General features: G+C 36.8%; 3 protein-coding genes across 5 annotated transcripts; 2 read left to right on the top strand and 1 right to left on the bottom strand.

Moving 5' to 3' along the window:
- The first annotated feature begins 5,853 nt into the window (after positions 1-5,853).
- On the top strand, positions 5,854-6,815 carry LOC112276001 (uncharacterized). 2 transcript variants are annotated; one of them, XR_012216576.2, is made up of 2 exons: positions 6,045-6,372; positions 6,548-6,815. XR_012216576.2 is itself a non-coding variant. In XM_073530667.2 (1 exon), the coding sequence occupies exon 1, from the start codon at positions 6,045-6,047 to the stop codon at positions 6,264-6,266; it is 222 nt and encodes a 73-aa protein (XP_073386768.1). In that variant the 5' UTR covers positions 5,854-6,044; the 3' UTR covers positions 6,267-6,492. The 2 variants fall into 2 exon arrangements, 1 of the variants encoding a protein (XP_073386768.1); XM_073530667.2 differs by lacking the exon at positions 6,548-6,815 and having other exon boundaries at positions 5,854-6,492.
- LOC112276000 (uncharacterized) lies at positions 6,809-10,444 on the top strand. The gene is made up of 2 exons (XM_024506907.3): positions 6,809-9,367; positions 9,508-10,444. The coding sequence occupies exons 1-2, from the start codon at positions 7,840-7,842 to the stop codon at positions 10,110-10,112; spliced, it is 2,133 nt and encodes a 710-aa protein (XP_024362675.1). The 5' UTR covers positions 6,809-7,839; the 3' UTR covers positions 10,113-10,444.
- Positions 10,445-16,161: 5,717 nt separating this feature from the next.
- LOC112276093 (uncharacterized) lies at positions 16,162-19,659 on the bottom strand. Of its 2 annotated transcripts, none has more exons than XM_024507098.3 (3): positions 17,512-19,659; positions 17,186-17,381; positions 16,162-17,000 (listed from the first exon to the last, which is right to left on the bottom strand). In XM_024507098.3, the coding sequence occupies exon 1, from the start codon at positions 19,508-19,510 to the stop codon at positions 17,525-17,527; it is 1,986 nt and encodes a 661-aa protein (XP_024362866.1). In that variant the 5' UTR covers positions 19,511-19,659; the 3' UTR covers positions 16,162-17,000; positions 17,186-17,381; positions 17,512-17,524. The 2 variants fall into 2 exon arrangements, with proteins under 2 accessions (XP_024362866.1, XP_024362865.1); XM_024507097.3 differs by having other exon boundaries at positions 17,529-19,659.
- Positions 19,660-23,287: the final 3,628 nt, after the last annotated feature.

The raw sequence follows: 23,287 nt of genomic DNA, 5'->3' as shown, positions 1-23,287 counted from the left end.
GTGGAATTCTAAAAATGATTGACTGCTCGATTTTGTCAGTTAGATCGATTTCTATGCCATCCAAATGTATTTTCTATTTGAACTTGATTGACATCCCATGGAGTTGGTGGAATCATGGTCGGATTACTGAATTGTTGTTGTCTTTGCAAATTCCAACAATTAGCGGTTAAGTGCTTCCCTCCACAAAATGTACATTTACCCAACACTTGTGAAGGTGACGGGCATTTCGTTACCAAATGATTGTGGCCCTGACAATTATTGCACCATACATTAGTCCTAGTATTGGTTGGCTTTTGCCTCTTCTCCTTATCTTTGGCCATATTAACGACCATTTCCTCCATTTTCTTCGTCAAGTTCAATAACAAGGCTTCATTGGAATCTTTTGAAGCTGGTATTATTTGTTTTTCTGCCAAAGTTGACTCTTGTGTTTGATATGGAAAATATGGAGCATATGCTGTTGTGACTTGCGGTGGTAAAGCTTGCAATGGAGTAACATTAACTGGCCCTTGAGTATTGGCACTTGAATGGGCGACTATTTCGATCATCTGTGGATAACTATCCACTGATCCGTTCAAAGCCGGATATTGATAATTGCTTTGAACTCGTATCATCATGGCACACGCAGTTAAAAACTGATCATAATGGCATTCCTCCCAAACCTTGGCTCTATAAAGGGATGCAGATACCGTAACTGGTTGAGCTTCTTTTACAAACATTTTTAGCTCTAGTGGGTGCAAACCATTTATTAATATAGATAATATAAATGCCTTCGATATTTGGTTGTTCGGCCACTTACTAAGTATATCAGCCACTCGACCATAGTATGTTTCCACCGCCTCTCCTAGGATCATTTTGCTGTTCATTAATCTTCCTCGAAGACAGTCTTCAAAACCAATTGGTCAAAAATGGGTCAAAAAAACATTCTTCAATGCTTCCCAGTTCAAAAATTGACCAACTGGTTGACGGTTATACCATTCAAATGCCATATCCTTTAAGATTGCTGACAACCATCGTAACCAAATATCCTCGATTCTCCCATTATTGGCAAGACAGGCTGTCAAAAACTACGACAAATGTTGATCTGGATCCGCACCCGGAAAGCCCCTAAAAGTAGGTAATGGAGCCACGCTAGTTGTGCGATCACTCACAGTACCCATTTGTACTGCTATGGTAATCGCTCGACCTCCCGTCATCATTGAATTTGACAATGTGACACTTAATAATTTGTTAATATAGTCTGTGTCTCTCCCAAATATATTTTCCGAACTTTCCACCTTGCTCAATTTGCTATTATTATCCTTGAACAAGTTTATTGGTTGAATAGGAGGTGAGAATGATGGATTTTGAAACACACTGAATTGGCCCTTATTGATCAATAATTTATGCCACTCTATGGAACCAGTTTTGACGGAATTGGTAGTTTCCGCTATTAGAAACGTACACAATGGAGTACCCAACTCTTTTGTGATTCCCCCACTCTTAGTTAACGGTCTCAAAAGAAACCCTGGCCTATTGACCAAATTTTCCGCAAGTGCTCTTGGCAATTTCTCTAACGATATATACTTCTGAAATACTAGATGTCGATTAGCTTGTGGGTATGCTCGAATATGACAACAGGCATGCAACCATGGCTTAATCCAGCTTTGTCTATGATTCCTTTTTAACTTTCTTTGTTGCTCGTTCCGCAACAAATTTCTTGCTTGCGATCTCTCTATTCTTTCTCTTGACTGCCGTATTTTCTTTACTGTTAAGTTCTCATTCTTAATAACCATACTCTTTCATTATATTCTTTTGCGACTGCTACCTATTTTCCATCTACTTCAACTGGCAGTTAATACCTAACACTTCATGCTATTATCAATTTTCCCGGCAGCGGCACCAAAATGTGATTGTCGTTTTACTTACTCTAACTAATCTAATCAGAGAAAACCTGTATATGGAAATTCAAACACAGGGAAAGAATACCGCATGAGCTTACACGTTAGGGTCACACAATTAATTGTATTCCGCACTACTTAAAACACCCAGGGAACACTACAATGCTTTCCACTTCCTAATAATACTCCACCATCACTGATAACAACAACGTGTAATCCCGCACTATCCTAAATGATAGGACATAATTATACTATAATCCAAACTCTAGAGTTCTTCACCATTAACTGCCTTCACATTATAGTGTTTCACACAAACACAGACTCATTCTCTCTTCTGAACTACAATCAAATTTCAGCATTCAATCTTTCTTCTTCCCATTTAATAACAATCATACTTCCATTCCATAATTCACTTTCATAATATTCAAAAACTCTTAATCTTCTTATTCAAAGAAAATAACAAACAAAAGAAAAGAGGTAGCACCAAACTTACCCCTGCTCACACTATCAGAGTCTGGCCCTTACTTCCTCTCTACCATCCTCCTTATGCTACCACGAGATACCAACTACTACATCTCTAATAAAAAGTGTTTTTCCTAACTATTCATCCATTTTACCTACTGAACTACCTTTTCAACAGTCATCTATCCATGTTTATACTATAAACTAAGTATCTACAATTCAGCAAATAACTACTTATTCTACAGAATGGGACTGGACATAAATGATGGAAATTAGGAACGAGGCCAAAGACAGAGAATAAGGGCTAAGAATGGATTTAGAGATAAATGATGGAGAGTAGGAATGAGGCCAAAGAAAGAGGCCGAGGGCTAGGAATGGCTGGAGATAAATTATGGAGTATAAGAATGAGGCCAAAGACAAAGGATGAGGGCTAGGAATGGGACTGTAGATAAATGATGGAGAGTAGGAATGAGGCCAAACACAAAGGACGGAGGCTAAGATTGGAGCTGGAGATAAATGATGGATAATAGAAATGAGGCCAAAGACAGAGGACAAGGGCTAAGAATGGGATTGGAGATAAATGATGGAGAGTAGGAATGAGGACAAAGAAAGAGGACGAGGGCTAGAAATTGAGTTGTATATAAGTGATGGACAATAGGAATGAGGCCAAAGACAGTAGATGACAGCTAAGAATGGGGCTGAACATAAATGATGGAAATTAGGAATGAAACCAAAGACAAAAATTAAGGGCTAAGAATGGGATTGGAGAAAAATGATGGAGAGTACGAGTGAAGCCAAAAAAAGAGGACGAGGGCTAGGAATGGAGTTGGAGATAAATGATGGACAATAGGAACGAGGCCAAAGACAGAGGATGAAGGCTAGGAATGGGACTGGACATAAATGATGGAAATTAGGAATGAGGCCAAAGACAGAGGACAAGGGTTAAGAATGGGATTGGAGATAAATGATGGAGAGTTGGAATGAGGCCTAAGAAAGAGGACGAGGGCTAGGAATGGAGGTGGAGATAAATGATGGACAATAGAAACGAGGCCAAAGACAGAGGATGAAGGCTTGGAATGGAGCTGAAGATAAATGATGGAGAGTAGGAACGAGGCCAAAGATAGAGGACGAGGGCTAGAAATAGGACTAGAAGTAAATGATGGAGAGTATGAATGAGGCCAAAGAAAGAGGATGAGGGCTAAGAATGGGATTGGAAATAAATGATGGAAAGTAGGAATGAGGGTAAAGATAGAAGACGAGGACTAGAAATAGGGCTAAAAATAAATGATGGAGAGTAAGAACGAGGCCAAAGATAGAGGACTAGGGCTAAGAATAGGATTGGAGATAAATAATGGAGAGTAGGAACGAGGCCAAAGACAGAGGATGAGGACTAGGAATGGGACTTGAAATAAATGATGGAGAGTAGGAACAAAGTCAAAGACAAAGGATGAGGGCTAGGAATGGAATCAAGGACTAGGAATGAGGACTAAAAATGGGGCTAGAGATAGGGAACAAAGACAGAAACAAAGTTAGAGATATAAGATGGAAGCTAGAAATGGCATTAAAAACATAGAATAGAGGCTGAAAATAGGGTTGGAGATATGGAATGGAGGCCGAGAACGAATTTAGGAACATGAGATGAGAGTTGGAAATAGGAGCTAAGAGTAGAGTTGGAGATATGGAATGGATGCCGAGAACGAAGTTAAGAACATGAGATGAGAGTTGGAAATAGGAGCTAAGAGTGGAGTTGGAGATATGAAATGAAGGTTGGAAATAGGATCTGAGAATGGGATTGGAAATGAGGTTGGAGATGGAGGACATGTACAAAATAAATCATGAAGTGGGAAGAAAAATGTGGCATTAATAAAATTGAGATATGGCTTTAATAAATTCTTAAATTTATTATGCTATTATTATTTATTCTTATATTAAAAATCAAAATCAGTAGACATCTCAAGCAAGTAACTTATTTAGATTTTATTTGCAAGAATTAGAATTTTGTAAGATTTTTGTACTTTTAAAGCTAATATTACAATATTTTTAGATTTAATAGAAAGAGTGTGAAGAATATAAATCTAAGTTATATTTTAATAATAAAAATATAAGAGACAAAGTACATTAGAATATCTATTGTTAAATACTAAAAATTTAAAGGTTTTTGTACTAAAAACCAAAACAACAAAAAGGATGCTAATAACACTAAAGATGACATTATTCTTACATCCTTATATACTAACTATTAAAAAATCTATGTAAAAGTTTTTTAAGGACCAGCATCCAAAAAAGTCATGTAGAAGTTTTCTAATAATCATGAAACTTATAGCCAATATTAAAAAAAGGTAGATTCACTTGGCATATCTAAAAAAATCAAACTAACAAAAAAAGATGCTAAAAAATTAAAAATAATATTATTTTTGCATCCAAGAAAGCCATGTGGAAGTTTCATAAGAACTACAAAACTTATGGCTCAAGCATCAAAGTTATAAGTTGTTTCTTCCACAACTTTCTAAAATCAAAAAAAAAAAAAAAAAAAAAAAAAAAAAAAAAAAAAACTTTTAAATATTATATCAACATATCATATCTATAAAAATTTAAAAGTTAGAATTAGAAATTAAAAAATATTTTTTGATACTTCTTAAAAAGATGTTATCTACCTAACTTATTTCTACATACTTCTATTTGTTTCTATTTATTAGAATAATATAGATATTTATTATAAGATAAACAAGCTAAACTATAGAAACAATTACAATAAGAAAACACTTGATAACATTAGAAGAGATGATAGAAGCAATTTTATTTTTTTTTATTTTTTCTCTTATTACATGTGCTTAAAATTCTTATAAAAAATCAATTATATCTTTTAATTACACTATAAAATACAGATAAATAAATAAATAATTATAAAAAAAATATGAATGCAATCTCTTCTTGTAACATATACAGACATAAGAGGTGCAATAGAAAATATATTAAACTATCTTTAACACAAGAAGTCATTAGCTTGTGTAATAGTTGGCATGTTTTGTAAACAAACCACATATTACTTGATATTTATATTTGAATATTTATTCTATTCTTGTAGATATTTTTTGATAAGATTGCAAAACAATTATTAGAAACATTTGATGTGTGATAATATTCTTATTGCTTCTCAACCATTTCCAACAAGATTATCATCCACACCTCCACCTAATCATAGATCACGTGGATGAAATTACACCAATACTCAAGATGAAGGACAAACTGAACATCCTCAAAAGCATGGGTCCGTCGTCGAGTACGACGAGAGTCCGCTACATCAACGAGACTCGACGACGGACGTCCAAGCCAAGTCGAAAAGAATCGAACGACACCGAGCGGCAACACGCGTCGTTGAGATTGTGGAGGGTTGACGGTGAAGTAAAATATCTAGTACTCCGTGACGCTTTCAGTTGGGACAGAGAGGAGGGCCACGTGCCGATCCAGCTGCGCTCAAGGCCTTCGATATAAACAAAGATTATGGGATAATTGACCAATACTGTCAAGCTTCCATCGTCTCAAGTACTCGGGGTTTCACTGATCTGCAGCTGTTGCGCATCCTCCTACCATTTTGCAAACTGGGTATTGGATTTTGGGTTGGGAGGCAGTGATCGAGAGGAACAAGCGAGAGCAGGAACGTTTAGGGTTTTCGAGTCAGGGAGAGAGGAAGAGAGACAGCGACAGATGGCTATTCCGTTGTGTGTGCAGTGTGGGACGAGGCAGAACCCGTGTCGGTGCAAGATCGTAGGTCCGACGCTGGGAGTGGTGGCGTTTCTAGTCACCGCCGTGGTGGAATGGCCGCTGGGCGCTGCATTGTACTGCTTCAGGAAACAGAAGGCACGGCGTCTGCTGCACCACCCTAACCGCGTCGTGTATCCCCGTGTTTCTGGCGCCATCCCCTTCTAAGCTCGGAACCCAATGCCAGCGAGGGCACTTCAGCCACATCCTGCAACGACCCAGAAATGTTGAGCTCGTATCGAGGATCACGAGCGATCGCCTTGGAACCTCAATGGTCCGTCATGCCGAAATTCATTCCCGTGGCTGTTATCTAGATCACTGATCACAATTTCATGCGGCAACGCAACATGTACATAATTGTCTCTAGAAGGATAAATAATTTTTTTTATTGCAATCTGCTTTTCGCGACTTCGATGGTATGATCAGAATGCAGTCGCACTTCTGTGCAGGGAGTGATTTGAATACTTCATTCTGCTTCTCTGGTCCCATTCTAATGTGGAGGGGGATGAATGCGCGGAGACATTGGCACCTGCGCATTTATGTTGCTTGGGAGGCCACTGCTGCAGTGGACTATCAATCAGCTGCACACGAACAGCTCCAATCACCCGCCGACATGCTCCCTTTATCTGAGCATCTTAACAATAGCAATTCACATACTCAGTATCATTTTGTGCTTGTGATACAACCTTTATTGACTGTTTTGGTTTTATGTTGTCATTTTTTGTTTGTTCACTCAATCGGTACCATGCACCAATGGATTTATGTGGTTGCTTCCACAATGTTAGAAAAGGATTTCAACATTTCACTTAGTTTAATGTCATGATTGTGTTGTGAAAGATTCAAACCTGGTCAAATACAAATTCTACATGTCTTTGATACTAAGACACTAAACAGGAATTTTTTTATAGTTTTATGTAGTTTGTCTGTAGCAAGAAGTTTTCTATTAAAAATATTTTGAAGTAATGGTCATATTCATATACATATAATTGCTACAATATACATATCATAGCAAACCAGCACTCAAGGGTGAGGGGATCGTGGTGGCGTTGCCCTCAACCACCACGCGAGTAAAACTCTCACGAACTAGTCAAAGGTCTGCCAATCAGAAGGTAGATAACTGGAGATAGAGGCGAGCATGAACCCCAAAAAAAGTCTGTACCGAAGTGGAGTAGTGTAAATAATTCAACGATTCCAGGGTAATCGGGGGAATCGTTGTTGGTATCGTAATGGCAAGGACGAGATGTTCCGCCCGCCTTGCTCTGCAAGTTTCGTTGGGCTGGTTCCGAGCAGTAGGTACCCGGCGCATCTGAATGAATGTAATTGAGGCCTCTTTGAAAGCGCCTCCGTGCAGATCGTCTGCTTGTTAGCCTGTCAAGTTAAATAAGCAGCAGTAGCTTTGCTCGGCTCCCATTTCTTCTCAAATTCTCATGAGAACTTGTCTCAGTTGTTCCCCCCTGCCTCCACCTTGAACCGATTCCGGCTTCGCTGTCTAGCAGCTTCGTGTGGGTTGTTTTGGCAGTGGATTTCTCTGCGTGGTCCGCCATAGCTAGTTTCGGAAGCCATCTTCGGTGGTGGTGGTGGTGGGTTTTGCACATGATCGTTGGTTTCAAGTATCGTTGACGTGGAATGCGATTGCTTTCACTACTGTGTTGGACCCTAGAATTTGAGGGAATAATTGAAGTGGGTGTTGTTGGGTTTGTATTGGAAATACTTTTTAATTTGACAAACCGTCCGAGACGCAATGATCGTCACTGACCTTCCCCCTGGTTACCGATTCTCCCCCTCTGATGTGGAGCTAGTGGCGCATTTCTTGAAGCGGAAAATAAATGGCGAGCGTTTTGATGTGAATCCGATCGTAGTAGTGGACCTCTATAAGATGGAGCCATGGGACTTGCCAGTGAGGTCTGTGAATGGAAGTAACGACCGGGAATGGTACTTCTATAATGCACGTGACAAGAAGTATCCAAGCGGTTCTCGCACCAACCGAGCAACAGAATTGGGTTACTGGAAGTCGACAGGGAAGGATAGATGTATTCGGTGCAAGTATGCAAATGGCATGAAGAAAACTCTGGTGTATTACACGGGTAGAGCTCCCAACGGTGAACGTACTGATTGGGTTATGCATGAGTACCGCATGGAGGATAAGTTTTATGAATCTTTGAAGGAGAGACAGGAGCCTTATGTTCTTGCTCGCGTCTTTCACAAGAGTGGTCTTGGGCCCAATAACGGAGCTCAGTATGGAGCCCCGTTCATCGAGGAACCCTGTTCTCCTTCACATGAAGAACCTTGCACCTCTACTCATGAACAGGTCCAGCCCTCCTCGATCGATTTGGAGCCGGAGCCGGCTGTGATGATCAAACCTGAAGCACTGCCCACGCAAACTTCAAGCCGAGATGATTTTTTTTCTGAAGTTGGAAGGGCAAAATTATTGTATGGGACCCCGGGTCATATGAGCTGTGGAGATGGGCAATCTTTTTTCCCTGAAATGCTTGGTACCAGTCAAGCCAGTTTTGAAGATCTGCTTTCGGAGGAGGACCTCAAATCATTGCTGCAACCTATGTATGACACGGGGGCTGAATCTTGGAAGGAATTCCCTATCGACCAGAACTTGTATGGGAACCCCGGCCCTATGAGTTACGAAGATGGACAATTTTGTTTCCCTGAAATGGTTAATACCAATTCTGCCAATTTTGCAGATTTGTTTACGGAGGAGGACCTCCGATTATTGCAGCAACCTACGTATGATGTAGGGGGTGAATCTTGGAAGGAATCAATTATCGACCAGAACTTGATGTCAGGCGAGAATGTTGTGGGCGATTTCGACTATGCGAATGACTTAAAGGTTGGAATTCTTCCTCCTGATTCTGTGGAGGGCACTGGTATTGACAAGAGTTTGATGATACCATGTGGAGGGGTTTTTGATCCGGGAGATACTGGAATTCAGTTGATCCCTAGGAAAGGTTTTTCAGCAATGGCGCAATTAGACTCTCAGGGTGATGTTGCCCGTAGAATACGATTGGTGCGGCGTGAAGCGCCGGGCAACAAGTCGATGGATATCTTTAAGTCTGTGTCGACTTCCAATGGCGTGTCCAAGATCTTCCACACGAGTGAGTCATCTGGAGATTCGATGACCTTTGTTTCTGAGCATTACTCCAAAGATAAATCTCCAGATCTCGACCTCCACAGATCTTCAGAAGAATTGTTGATGGACTTTGGACAAGTAGATTTGGCAAGTGAAGGCAATTGTGATGTCACAGATTCATCTGAAGGTACTGGTTTTAATTCAAGGTTTTCACCAGACTTTTGAAAATCTACTGCCAACTTAAGCATTTTCTGCAGGATTATCATGCGGCACTATCAATAGAGCTATCATACCTGGGTTTTGATGGGATTTAACTTATTTGTGCAGATATCGGGACTAGTATTAAAGGGTCGCCACTTTCGTCAATTAGTAAAGAGCAGCCTGCTCTAACTCAGGATGAGGCTACACCTTTCCAGACGCAACCGGATATGACGTTCGCTACACATGCTCCTGTAAATGATAGGCAGAGACCTAAGGATGTGCCTACACCTTCTCCGCAAGCTGCAGACTGTGAACAAAATCCTCCCGAAAAACCTTCAAGAATGCATGGTCTTCTGCCAATATCTCCAGATTCAGCTGTTGAATCACCTGGCTTCACCAGCACCTACGTGAAAACTTCTGATTCACATCTGATTGCTTTACACGTAACCTGTTCGAGCTCTGAAAATGGTTCCAAGCGTGTGCAGGCTGTTGTGATGGACTATACTGAAGGGAGGTTGCACCAAGGAGTCCTATCTGGAACATGGAGACCTTGCACCGAGAATTGCAACCAAGCAGACTGTGATCAGTGTAGTGCAAGAAGCCAACCTCAAAGGCACATTACCAAGCGGTATGGGAATGGTTTTGTGTTCGTGTTTTTGTTGGGAGTTGTTACAGCATCCATTTGGTACTTCATGATGTCAGGCACATCGGGTATGGCCCCGCATGTGTAGAATGTGAGTTCGTAAATGTATCACACATCCACCTCATAGGTAGCCATAAGATATCCAATTGTACGTTTCGTCTCCCTCCACGTCAAGTGATACATGTTTGTCGAAAGCATTTCAGGGAAAACAAAAACAACGTAGTTTGGTTAAATTTTATCCTATCATTTGATCCGTTTTTATCTTTGAATTTTATTACACGCAGTTGAGGGTAATGGAAACTGCTTTCAAAGTATGTATACTTGTATACATGAATATATATATCTAAACATATATATGAAGTGTAATATATTGTGCAAAATAACGTGTTGATTGGAGTTCACATCCAGCTGTGTAACATATATTCGAATTGTAACAGTGAATGTTTTCTTTTTAATATTATCAGTTGCATCAAATGAGCATACATACTCCAATTAGTTTGAAATTCTGCTACAATGAACGTCTTATGGGATCAGCTTCCCAATGTGATGATCAGATTTCTTGATCGCAATACAGCACTCTTGCAAAATACTATAGAATGTTGAGACTAGATTTTATTCAGGTACCATAGCAGAGTTGAACAAGTCCTTTTCATTCAATGTAGTCACCGCTCCATTTCTCTTTCTCACCCTTCCTGAGAATTTCTGGTCGTGATCAAGGATTGCCTACCTTAATTTAATTTAGGGCCTCTGCCAGCCTTTGCATTGAAGGAACATGACATCTGTTCATCGACTTTCGTTCCTGCTTAGAGGGTTTAGGATTTAAGGGTTATGATTTGTCACCAAGTGAGGAGTTTGGGTTTTGTTCTCTAGGATTTAAGATTTAAGAATTATTTCTTCCATTGATTACATTCTTGGATAAGGATATTGGATTTGATTCTTGATTAGGCATCTTTGAAATTTATGAATTGTATTATTCAGTAAAAAATAAGGAAACAGAATCCAAGATCATTTGATTAATTTTATTTAAGCTATGTTATTTAAATATATATATATATATATATATATTTAGCATGTTATTATTAACTTAATGTGGATAAAACTAAAAGAAATATATATATATATATATATATATATATATATGTAGCATGTTATTATTAACTTAATGTGGATAATTAACTTAATGTGGATAAAACTAAAAGAAATATATATATATATATATATATATATATATACACACATACTACAAAAAACTAAAAAAGAAAAAATACATCTAAGCTAATATTTGCAATAGAGACAATTTAAAATAGATGTAGTTGAATTAGGATGTTATTTTATTTTTAAATTAAATATTTTGTACATATTAAAAAAATTTGATAATATTTGAATGAAACTTAAATCTCAATATAGCATATTAATTGAGAATAAATAATAACTTATATTATTATTTTATTTTATTTCCTAAAAAATTATATATGCAATATTATCTCTTATAAGTTATTTCCTAATATATTGTAACCTTCGACAAGTTTTGAAAAATTGATTACACTACAATTAAGTTATAATTCTTGTAAGTTATCAGTTATGGCTAGGAATGAAAAAAACAGAAGGCTATAACTTTAAGGAAGGTGTAAATTGTAAAGAATCTAGCTTAGTTAGAAATCTAGTGTGTTGTGCTAGAGGGTTTTTGTACGTAGCTTCTATTGAGTGTCATAAAGGGTCTTGTAGATAGCGTATTTACCCACATTGCCAACATCTAGCATAGAAATAACCATGAAAAGGCTCAGCAACTTCTCCATACACATGAATAATGTTGGCACACAATCTTCTTCAAGAGTGTTGTCAATACCTTCACCTTCCTCTATATATAGATGATGAATAAGCTCAAAATTTTCATGATTATTTAGCTCAATATATGTACTATTTTCTTCAATTGAGTTGAATAGGTTTTTGATTGATATTGGATTTTGTAATGAAAGACCTCAAATTATGCCCACCAACTCTTCTTTGATTGTTTCTTCACCATTGATTTTTGCAACTTCAAGTGCCTCTTTAAACAATCTAAGATGTTGAAAATAATTTTATATTGTTATTAGAGATATTTCTACTCAAGCTGCAAGTGACGACCACATTGCCATCAATTCATTGATTTTGTATAAGTTGATGTCATTTTGCTCGTCCTAGTTAAGTACATTCTACAAATAGAAGCTCCGGTAGTACCACTTGAGTACTACAATGATTCTAGCATCAATTGGCTGGATCTTTGAAGTTGCATTTGGAAGAAGTATATAGATATTGATGTTGGAAGAAATCTACTTGTTTGTAATGTATGATGGTGCATTGTCCATAAGGAGTAGGATCTACCAATGTGCCTTCTCCATCTCTTTGTTGAGATTTTTGAACCATTCTTAGAAAAAAATTCTAGTCATTCACACCTTCTTATTGAACCAATAATAAAAATCCAATTGTTTGTGTGTACAACAATTGAAGCAACTAGGCTTGTGGGCATAGCCAATAAAAAATGGCGGCAATTTGTAGGTTCTATTAACATTGGATGTGAATGTAATGGTAACCTATGCAATTTTCTTCTTCTAGCTAATAATTTGTTGTTGAATAATAGTTTAATTTGGCACTATACTCTAAAATAGTCCCCTTTCATCCATATTATATACATTGCAAAAATCATAACTCACAATACGAGAATGTAGAGCATATATTGCTGCATTAATACCAACTTGATTCAGCTAAAATTGCTTCTCCATGCATTTTCATTACTTTTAGCTTGAAGCAAGAAAAAAAAATTCAAACAAGCCATTTGAAAGCTCTATTTTGACTTTGGAGATCGCAAACATCTTTGCAAAGCATTGATTCTGCTTCTTAATGAGTTCAACTAACAACAATATATTTTGAGATTGCCGTTGCAAAATCCATAGAGCAAGTGATTCTTTGAAGTTGAAAAAGAGAACTATTCATAGGCGCTTTGCTTGAAGTTGGTCCTAATCTATGGCTTTGTACTCATTTTGTTTCTTCAAGATTTTGCTAATAGCAACTTATGAGGGTGCTTTCATAAGCTTAAATTCGATTTTGGTCCACTCTCCAAGAGTCATCTATAAGATTGGAGGCTATGCATTCTTCTCCTTGCAAATCAACAATCGCTAGGCATTTGTAAAGCATAATATTATATAAGTCGTACAGGTGTTGAGTATACACAAGAAAAAAATACTAGGCTAGCAATAAGTAGATACTTGAGCACATTCATGATTTTGGCAAAATCTCGTAAGTTTTAACCTCATATAAGTTATGTTTTGGGAAGGTGAACCAACCTTAAAACTTATGAGAGGTAACATTGTATACTACAAATTCTAATGCCAAGAATTAAAATTAGATACACACATGAATAGTGTATCCACACAAATACCAAAAAGATCATGTGACATTTTCTAAATACTACAAGACTTACAATTTAAGCATCTATATTAGAAGTTTTTTTTTTAATTACTTTTTAAAAATAAAAATCTTCTATAAAATATCTTAATAGAAATGTAGTATATTTAGGATAATATTTTGATCCAATCTATATCTAGAAAGCTTTTTTATGTTCCTTCATAAAGATGTTACCTACTTATTATGTTTCTACTTATTTCTATTTATTTCTATTTATTTCTATTTACTTAAGTAATATAGACATCTAATATAACTTTCTTTTACAAAATAAAAATCCAATAACATATAAGAAATAAAATAATCATATCAATTAATAATTCATAAAAAAACTATTATACTAAGTAGTTCAAAAACGAATTTTGACTTCAAAGATATTTAGTGTTTTATTCTAATGAATTAATGAGATTTGATATTTAAACACTATTATATTAGAAACTAATATGCTAATAAAAAAATATCAATAATAAAATATTAATAATATGATTTTTAATTATTTAAGTAATTTAAATTTATAATTTTTATTAATAACAAATATAAAATTAATATTTTTAATAATATTTTTAATATCAAATAAATTAATATGTTATATAATTTTTATTTTAACAAAAATCTTTTTGTATTACATTTAAAGGATACTGTAGAATAATAAAGTTAGTATTTAGATAAATAAAAGAAAATAAATACTTGAAATCTTGTAATTACTTTTATACTATTATATCATGTATTTCTTGTATAACAATGTATATTATTTTTTAAAAAAATGTAAAAACATATTTACTAGAATCTTGTTAAAGGATTTAATTAGTTTGGTTTAAAACTAATAATATTTGCCAATCTAACAATAACTTTGTTTTGACAAGATTTTATATCATTAATACAAATGATTATTGTTCTAAAACTTAATCTTATAGTTATAAATACTAAAATTAGAAAATATAAACAATATATTGCTCTAATTTGTTAGCTATGTAGTATGTTATCACATCAATTTTATCATTTAAAATAAAACTAATCTATTATTATATTTCATGCACTAAACTCTTAATGATTTACAAAGCAATAGTTGATTTTCTTCAAGTAAGTAAATGTAACAAATTTATCTACCTTATCCATCAAAATAAAAATTTACTTTAATCCAACACATGAACAATTTACACATAATTTTTATTGGAAAAATTAAATAATAATTGGGATCTGATTGTATAACATTTTACTTTAAACACAATTTTATATTGATCATTGCAAGCATGGTATTGCACAAATCATTATGATTCTTTAAAAGTGATATTCTAAAATATGACTAGTTTATAATCAGGATTTGAAATTTTAATGTAAAACTATACTAGATTATTTCTCTATTACAAAGATTTGAAAATTGGTCAAATTACCTTAATTCATGATTTTCTTAAATATCAACTAATATGTATACTTTAAAAATATGTATATAATATCTTATAAGACATTCAGATAGAATTTCTCATTGTACCTTTTCAAATCTAATAATGCAAGGCCACCTTTGAATCTGTGAATTTTTTATAACTTTGTTAAGTTATATTAAATGGAGATAGTATTAAAATAATAATGTTGCCTTGTAAAAAGGGTTGTGGGATAGGTTCATAAAGTCATTACCTTTAATTTCATATTTTGAGAACTTCTTGTACACTCCAAATTTATTTGTCTTAAATTATTTAACTCCAACATAAAAATCTCTTCAGCACTTAAATTTTTAATTTTAATTGGATTCAGACTAAAACTTCAAAAAATTAACAAACATGGTATAAATAGTGAGAAAAACATTTAGAACTACCCATTATAATAGTCATTTGAATGGTGCATACAATTGTCTTTTCAAAACAATTTTGTTTGTTCTTTTTTTAGTATTAAAGGTGTACAAAGCCATTAATGAATCAAAGATGCAATTAAACATTAAATAGCTAGTGTCAATTTAATAGACTGCTAATGATGTTAAAATTATGATTTTAAAAATAACAAAAATATTAATGTAAATAATTATATATAAATAATGAATATAATCTTAATAATTACATATAACTAGATATTTTAGTCATTCATACTCTACATAATAAAGTAAAAAAGCAAACAAAAAAAAAACAATCAATTTTGTTAGAATATTTGTTTGCAACTTTGTTTGCAAATTCCACCACAAAGCCTTTGTGAACAATGTAGCAAATTCCATCAAAAAATGAATAGTGAGACAGAATGTCAATACATTTCAAATGTAAATTTCTTGAACTCTTGGTGGTTTACTAGGAATAATCAGGCCGAGTCTACCAGTACATGTCCTTTGAATATTAAACACGTTCAAGGCCTATTCAGCCTATTAAACACGTTCTTAACAATACAAGGACTTGCACAGAGGAACATGGAATCGGGCTTTAAGAAAATTAAGTCAAATTTTATGTCGTTCCTCCTGATATGTCGTACATTGATACCACTGTACGCAAAGACTGTCATTCAGGTTTGTAGAGTTCATGTGGGGAAATCCAGCCTTGTACACAACAGTGTTAGGTCATTCGATAATGCCCATTCATCTACCAATCAGGGTTTATAGCATAGTTGCCATACCTGGTTTGAATCAATCAAGTGATTCAGTGACAATATAAACGAAATCAAGTATAACTTTCGTATACATCCAAGTAGATGCAGACACTTGACCAAGTCACTCAACATCAGGATGAACAACGGAATCCCCGAAGGGAAAATTGATACATGGTTAATAAGACGGCCTTTATTGGCCCAAAGAGTCCCAATGACGGTATTCTAGTTTTTACACTAAATTCTCATATCATACCTATCTCATGATTAATTCCATCTGTATTTAAGCATAAACTACATCTCAGTTTCCTGCTTTTATTCTCCAGGCACACTTTGCATTTTCTACAATTAGTTGACCCTTAACGGGGCTTCTGAATACACTATTTCACATATAGCTATACAGTATATTCACTCAAAATGATTTAAATGCTTCCTTTAAAACCACGATAACCTATTGTAATAATTACGTACCGTAAGAATGGTTCTAGATAGATCTAAATTATTTATAAGATAATTAATTTAAAACACCAGATCTACAGACATTTATGAGAAATAATTAAGTGAAATTGAGGATTGAAAGAATATTAACGATGTTGTGAAAATATCATATTGTGAATAGTATCACCTATAGACGCTAAAAAGATTTAGATTGCCTTTGCACTAGAAAGGGTTAGGGTAATCATGAGAAAAGAACGAAGTATTGTATACGTAATTATGTTTGGAGTAAACCCAGAGCTGTGTCCGTAGAACCGTGACAAATCCATTGTACATGACCTTTCATACCTACAAATTGTGGGTGGCAGTGTCGTGGCCGACATAAGGAACTAGAGTTGCTGCCCAGCAACTATGGCCCATCGTCCCTCCCCGTGCATATAAGACTCCTGATGCAGAACTTATGTACACCACAAAGCTGAATAGCAGTCTTGCAACCTTACCAGATATTCATCATTCAAAGGCTTCACTTCTCAAGGAGAACACTCTGTTCCATACCCACAGAAACATCAAAAACTTTGATATCAGCAAAACAAACCAAGAAGAGAGACAGACGAACAGACAGACAGACAGACAGACAGAAAACACAGAAATGCTATAAGAAAAAGGCAACATCATCAACAGTCATTTCTAATGGACTGAAGCGACTAATCAAAGTGAAGGAAAACCCACCTGGTTCTATACAAGTGTCAAGCAGACACTAGTGTTTGACGTCCACAAGTGAAAAATTAAAAAAAATTAAAACTGAACTTCAATTCCTGACGAATGAACATGTCGAACAAATTGGTAATCCAACTTCAGCAGAACCCCCAGATATAAAGACTTCCGCAAACCACAAAAGCGAATACTCGCACAGTCACTCAACCACCTGTGCACACAACTTCAATCATCAGCTAGAAATCAAGCAAGCCTGAACTTAAAAACGAAATCCGGAGCATACATATATTGAGGGCAAACCAACCTACTACAATGCAGAGTAGCTGTCTGGTTCAACTTACTCTGACGGGCAGCCTACCCAAATGAAGCTTGTGGAACAGCAACTAGTGCGTTCTCATCGTGTGCACACTTCTCTTCCTCCGGTTCCATCGTTGACGATCCACTTTCCAAGCAACAAGTACTCGAAACACCTGTCCTTGTCCCTACTCTTTCTCTCAACTCCACCCAACCTCCCAAATCCGACTCCTCCAACCCAACTTCGGCCAAACCCCTGGGTCCAGATGAACACCAGTCTTGCACCACTGATAGTGCCTCTGAACGAACTTCGCTAGTGCTCGATGGTCCAACCGTAATCTCTTCACCTATATCCCCCATTTCCACGTCATCAACAGCGACCCTCTCCTCCCTTGCCGCTGTCAAACGCTTCTGCACAGCGCAGACACCGCCGATCACGAGAGTCGGCTCCGATGCCATTCTCTCGTACACATCCCTCTGCACCTGCGCTTCACCCTCCCATCCTGCTTCAATTCCCATCCCACCCAACCCTGACGACCCCACCACCTCCTGTGGCTGCCCATGCTCCATATCTTGCCTTATCACAGCACCTCCCGCCTCCGCCCGAACCGTCTCTATTTCCGACACCTCTACATGACCGCCCTCATTGAACGGTACTGCTGTGTCCGTCAGCACCGCCGCCTCCAATGTCTTCTGGAGATAGTCCCGCCTCTCATCGTTCACCCCTACGCCTCCCACTCGGCCCTCCACCCCTGCACCATCTGCCTTCACCAATGCGTCCGAAAACATGCTCGCCTCGTCCGCAACTCCACCACCGTCGAACTCCATCACTCCACCTATCGCCTCGGTCTTCACATTCCCGCTCACCTCTTCACCTCCGTGCTCAACCATCCGCTGATGTCGCATGAAATCATCTAGCGCATTCATACCCGCATCACCCAACACCTCCAAACCCTCCAGCTGCATCTCCTCAACTTCTCCCCCATTCATACCCACATCCACACCGCTCTTACCCTCCTTTGTCATCTTCACCTCGTGCCGAGACGTCCTGTTGTCGATGCGCCTCGACTCCCTGTGCGTGATCGACCGAGGTCGAGTCTGCTGTTGCCGGAATTGCACATGCACATGCGCGTGCTGCTCCTGCTGCTGACCATGCCCATTTTGATTTTGACCCTTACCATGCAGCTGCGTGTCCTCCGCTCCAACCACACCGCACGTAAGAGCCCTAGACTTAATAGCTTCGGTAATGCTGCTGCTCACTCCACTCAACGGAGTCTGCGGCTCCATTGACACCTTCCGACGCAACGGAGCAGTGCTTCGAGATACTCGCGGGCTGTTGTTTACTACTCTATGCAGCTGCCGGGCTAACTGTACGTCATCTACCAACCGCCTACCCCCGTATCCCTCCCCCTTCCAGCTCCTGTCCCGATGAGGCTTAGAACGCATATTAATCTCCAGCCTCATTCTTCTATTTCCTCCTCCAGACCCCTTCTCCGCAATCATCTTCCTTTGCAGCTCCGCCCCACACGCAGCCTCTGCTCTGCACGCATATGCAACGGCCTCCAATGCTGCCTTCGCAGCTGCACCTGCTTTCACAGCCGCGCTCACTTTTGCAGCTGCGTTCGCTTTCGCTGCGGCAGCCACCTTCGCCGCTGCTGCTGCGGCGTTCCGAGCTGCCACGGCTGCTTCTTGGGGCGAGCCTCCCTCCAACTTCACCAACCCCAACGACGGCATCTTCCGAGAAGCCCCCAATCTCCCTGCCATCTCCTCGCCCGCTGCGTCCGGCCCCATTACTTGTCTCCCAAACCTTGAACCATCTGCGTACCTCACCACCCTTGGCTTCTTCAATACTTGACTCAACCCATTCAACCCCACGCTCGCTGACACCTCCGCTCTCTCCTCAGCGTGATTCCCCAGTCCAACCGCATCCTCAGCAGCCCCGCTCGATGACACAGCAGGTGGGGGGGAAGTGGACAACCACCCATTTTGCTTCAATCCTGCCAGCAATCGTTTTCGAGGAGGAAGCGACCCTCCTTCCATCAACATCTGGGACAATGTCACTCCTGCAGTATCCACAGAGTGCAGGAAGGTCGCGGCCCCAATTCCCGCATCGGTGTCACCCCTATCACTGACCTTCCCAATTGCACCAAATCAGACCACACACTGTTTTCAATCTTCTTTTGTACCATGCGCCTGTCTCTCTCGCCCTAATGCGAAGGGAATTTGCCTCATAAGGGCGGGCATCGCATTACAATGTCGGTAACAAGAAGCACACTACATCCCCTGCTCCTCTTCACGTTACACCCCGTCATCTGCTCCTTCGCAGCGACCTCCACCCAAATTTCCTATTCGACCCAATCTTCTAAACCACATGCTATGAAACAAAATTCCACGTACAAATTCATTCGTATCCCTGTGCGAACGCTACTCATCAACGCCTGGCACACTCTACTCAACCCTACCCTTGATTATGCTTCAAACCCACACTCTCTACTTCTCGCTGCTCGCGAGGTTCTTTTCCTCACCCTCATGTCTCTTACTGTAACCATCCTCGCCAAGACAACAACTGTTCCAAATTTCTCGTGTTACGAAAACAACAATACCATCGTCATGAACTCATCAAAAGTCGCACGAGCGCACACACACACACACACACAGCTCCTCTAACTCCCGTCTCTCATTCCTTCACACCAACCATTGCTCCCGAGTATCACCAAGGCTAATAACATACCGACCCAACATCCAAACTGAGTGGATCAAACCTGAGAAGGAAGCGTAATCGTAAGGAAGAGCAAGAACAAATATCGTAGAGCCAGAAAGGAGAGCGAAGAGGTGAGGTTAGGAAAACCCTAAAGAGGTGAGAATCGAGAGGCAACGCACGAGAGAAGCGTCGAAACCAAGGCGTGCAAAATAAGACCCCCGAAAACAACAGCGAATTCGACACACGAGTCTTGCTCCGTTCACACAGCATCATCGTCCCCAGCCCTGTTTCTGTGATAAGTTTCTTTACAAAACTAACTTTTTTATTCAATAAAATTGAATAAAATTATTTTGATTCATATCCTTATCACTATTTTTTAATAAATTTTTTTAAAAAAAATATTAATCTTAATTTTTTTTTACATTTAAAAAACTTATATAATATAGTTTTTTCTGACCATGGCAATTATATATTATGTATTTTTAAAATATCTCTACATTACATTAGAATCTTTGTTAACTTGCAATGCCAAAATAGCCACCCAAGCATGACTTTACTGTTGGCCCTTGATTTAAAACGAACATCTTTTTGTTGAGTTAAAATAAGAATCTAATATGTCTTGGTATTTAATTTTATTGTTTAGATATCTTTGCTCTTTTGATTATTTTTTTCCTAAATAACTAATATATTTTTAAGAATAAATTTTTTTAGGAAAAAAAGTTTAAATAAAGTATATAACATTCACAAAAGCTAATTTTAGTATATATTTTAATGTTTGTGCATACCTTATGTACAAGGTATTCAAAAAAGTAATTTTGTAGCAATCTCCTAGCAGTTCTTGATTTCCTCCATATATAATAGATTGACATTTATTCTAATAATGTTACAAAAAAAAACTTGCCACAATTTAATTAGGTTTTAACCATGTTTAAAATTTGAAGACATTTGAATGATATTTTATATTGTAAAATTCAAAACTAGAATCATCTTCTAATTACCCTTGTAAGACAATCATAAATTGGATAAATTTTATTGTAAGTACATGTACATGTATATTAATGTATTTCATTCATGTAAATTGTATATTTATTCATTAATACTTTATAGCATTTTTAAAACATTGTGATTCTCATAGGATTTTTAATATATGACATTGTGAGGTTTATATTTAATATGTAATACTTTTAAAATTGATTTATTCTTTCTGATGTGGAAGCTACACAAGGGCATCAACAACTCTTGAATTCACACTTTAATAATTGATCTACATGGGCTTTCTTATAAAAGCTCTTCATACCATTTTCCAAATCATTTTTTGCTTGACATCCACAATTGGATTGAGCCAATGAAAGAATTGGAGATAGAACTATCCATGCATAAAAACAAATGCATGTAGCCTTTGCAAGTAGTGTAGACAAACCAATTTCAATTTTGATGAAAAATGAGGTTGTACTTGATGAATGAAGAATCTTCCAATTTATTTTTTTTTGATGAAGTATTGAAGATAACCTACTTTATATTCAGATTTCTTTATTGCATGCAAGAATTAATTGAGAAAAATCTTATTACAAACAAAATAAATAAATATCCAACAATCAAACAACTTCAAACTGCCATATTGTGTGGTCTAAACTATAACTTTTAATGAAACTAATATTATTGGAGAAATTTGTTTTAAAATTGATTGTATTGCAGAGGAGTATCCATTGATATATTTGTTTGTCTTGATCCGCTTGTTATTATTAACATCATTTGAACAACACACCATCACATCATATAAAGTGTAGTATAGAAGCAATTTTTATCCTTTTTTCATACATTTTTTCATTACAAAATCTCAAAATGTAAGAACAATCTATCAAGCATCAACACTCAGCATTAAAATGTTGAAACCACAAATCTGGCCTATTATGAAAACAACACACTTAGAAACCAATACATGTAAAAACTTGAATCTTTCTCATCTGCACCAAAATAGTTTTGCACCAAATCTTATGTGAAAACTTAAGCTTTTGTCAAGCAATGATTAAGACAAATTAAATGGTTTATAAATATTGAGAATGTTTTAGAGAAAGAGAGACAAGAGTAGCTAGAAGTAATATGCACATATATGTAAACATTCTCACATAAAAAGTGAATTTATTGATAAGATTATATCTCTTGTACAAAAGAGAAGGAGAGAAGATAAATATTGTCTTGTCACTACATATCGAACACTATAGCTATAATAAATATTGTAGATTACAATAAATAATATGGAAAGTAGTGGCTACATTTAATGCTCTCAACACTCTTTCTTGCTTGTTATGATATTTATATGTATAGAATTATGATCTATATTTTTTTGTAATCTTGTAAGATCAACAATTGTTACCTCATTAAAACCTTATTTAGGAAAAACTTATTATATTTAAGGACAAAAACATAGATGAAGAAAAATAGAATACAACATTATCTGAAGAGTTCATTAACTTTCTTGCTCAAGAAAAGCAAGTTGTCGCATTCCAATGCCATAAGTAAGTTGACAATGGTTGGACAAAGGGAGAGCTTTGGTGAGGACATCAACAAAGTTATTTACAAATTCAATTTTCTTGATTTTAAGTACTTGATCAGTTACTAAGTCATAAGTATAACTAAAATACTTTGAATCAATATCCCTTGTCTTATCTCTTTTAATGAAATCAATTTGCATCTATGCAACATAAGTGCTATTATCTTCATACAAGATAGTTGGAGAATCATCATATAAAAGTCCATAGGTTGTTTGAATAAGTTTATCAATTGATCGCAACCAAATACATTCCCGAGATGCTTCATGTAATACAATAATTTTTGCATGGTTGGATGAAGTTGCAGTTGTAGTTTGTTTCACTGATTTCTATGATATTGTAGCTCCATGTCTTAAGAATACATAGCTTTTTTGAGATTTAGCTGTTGTAATATCACATTTATATCCTGTATCAAAATATCCAACTAATTTTAGATTTGTAGATTGTGTGTAGTATAATCTTAAATCTTTAGAGCCTTTTAAATAATATAATAAATATTTGATGTTATTTCAATGTCATTTTATTGGACATGCATTATGTCTTGTAAGAACACTAACTGCAAATGCAATATTT

This window comes from Physcomitrium patens, chromosome 23 (assembly GCF_059467195.1).
Source record: "Physcomitrium patens ecotype Gransden chromosome 23, ASM5946719v1, whole genome shotgun sequence".
NCBI classification, from domain to species: Eukaryota; Viridiplantae; Streptophyta; class Bryopsida; order Funariales; family Funariaceae; genus Physcomitrium; species Physcomitrium patens.
The sequence above is the reverse complement of the archived record's forward strand: the minus strand, read 5'-3'. Positions and strand labels throughout refer to the sequence as shown.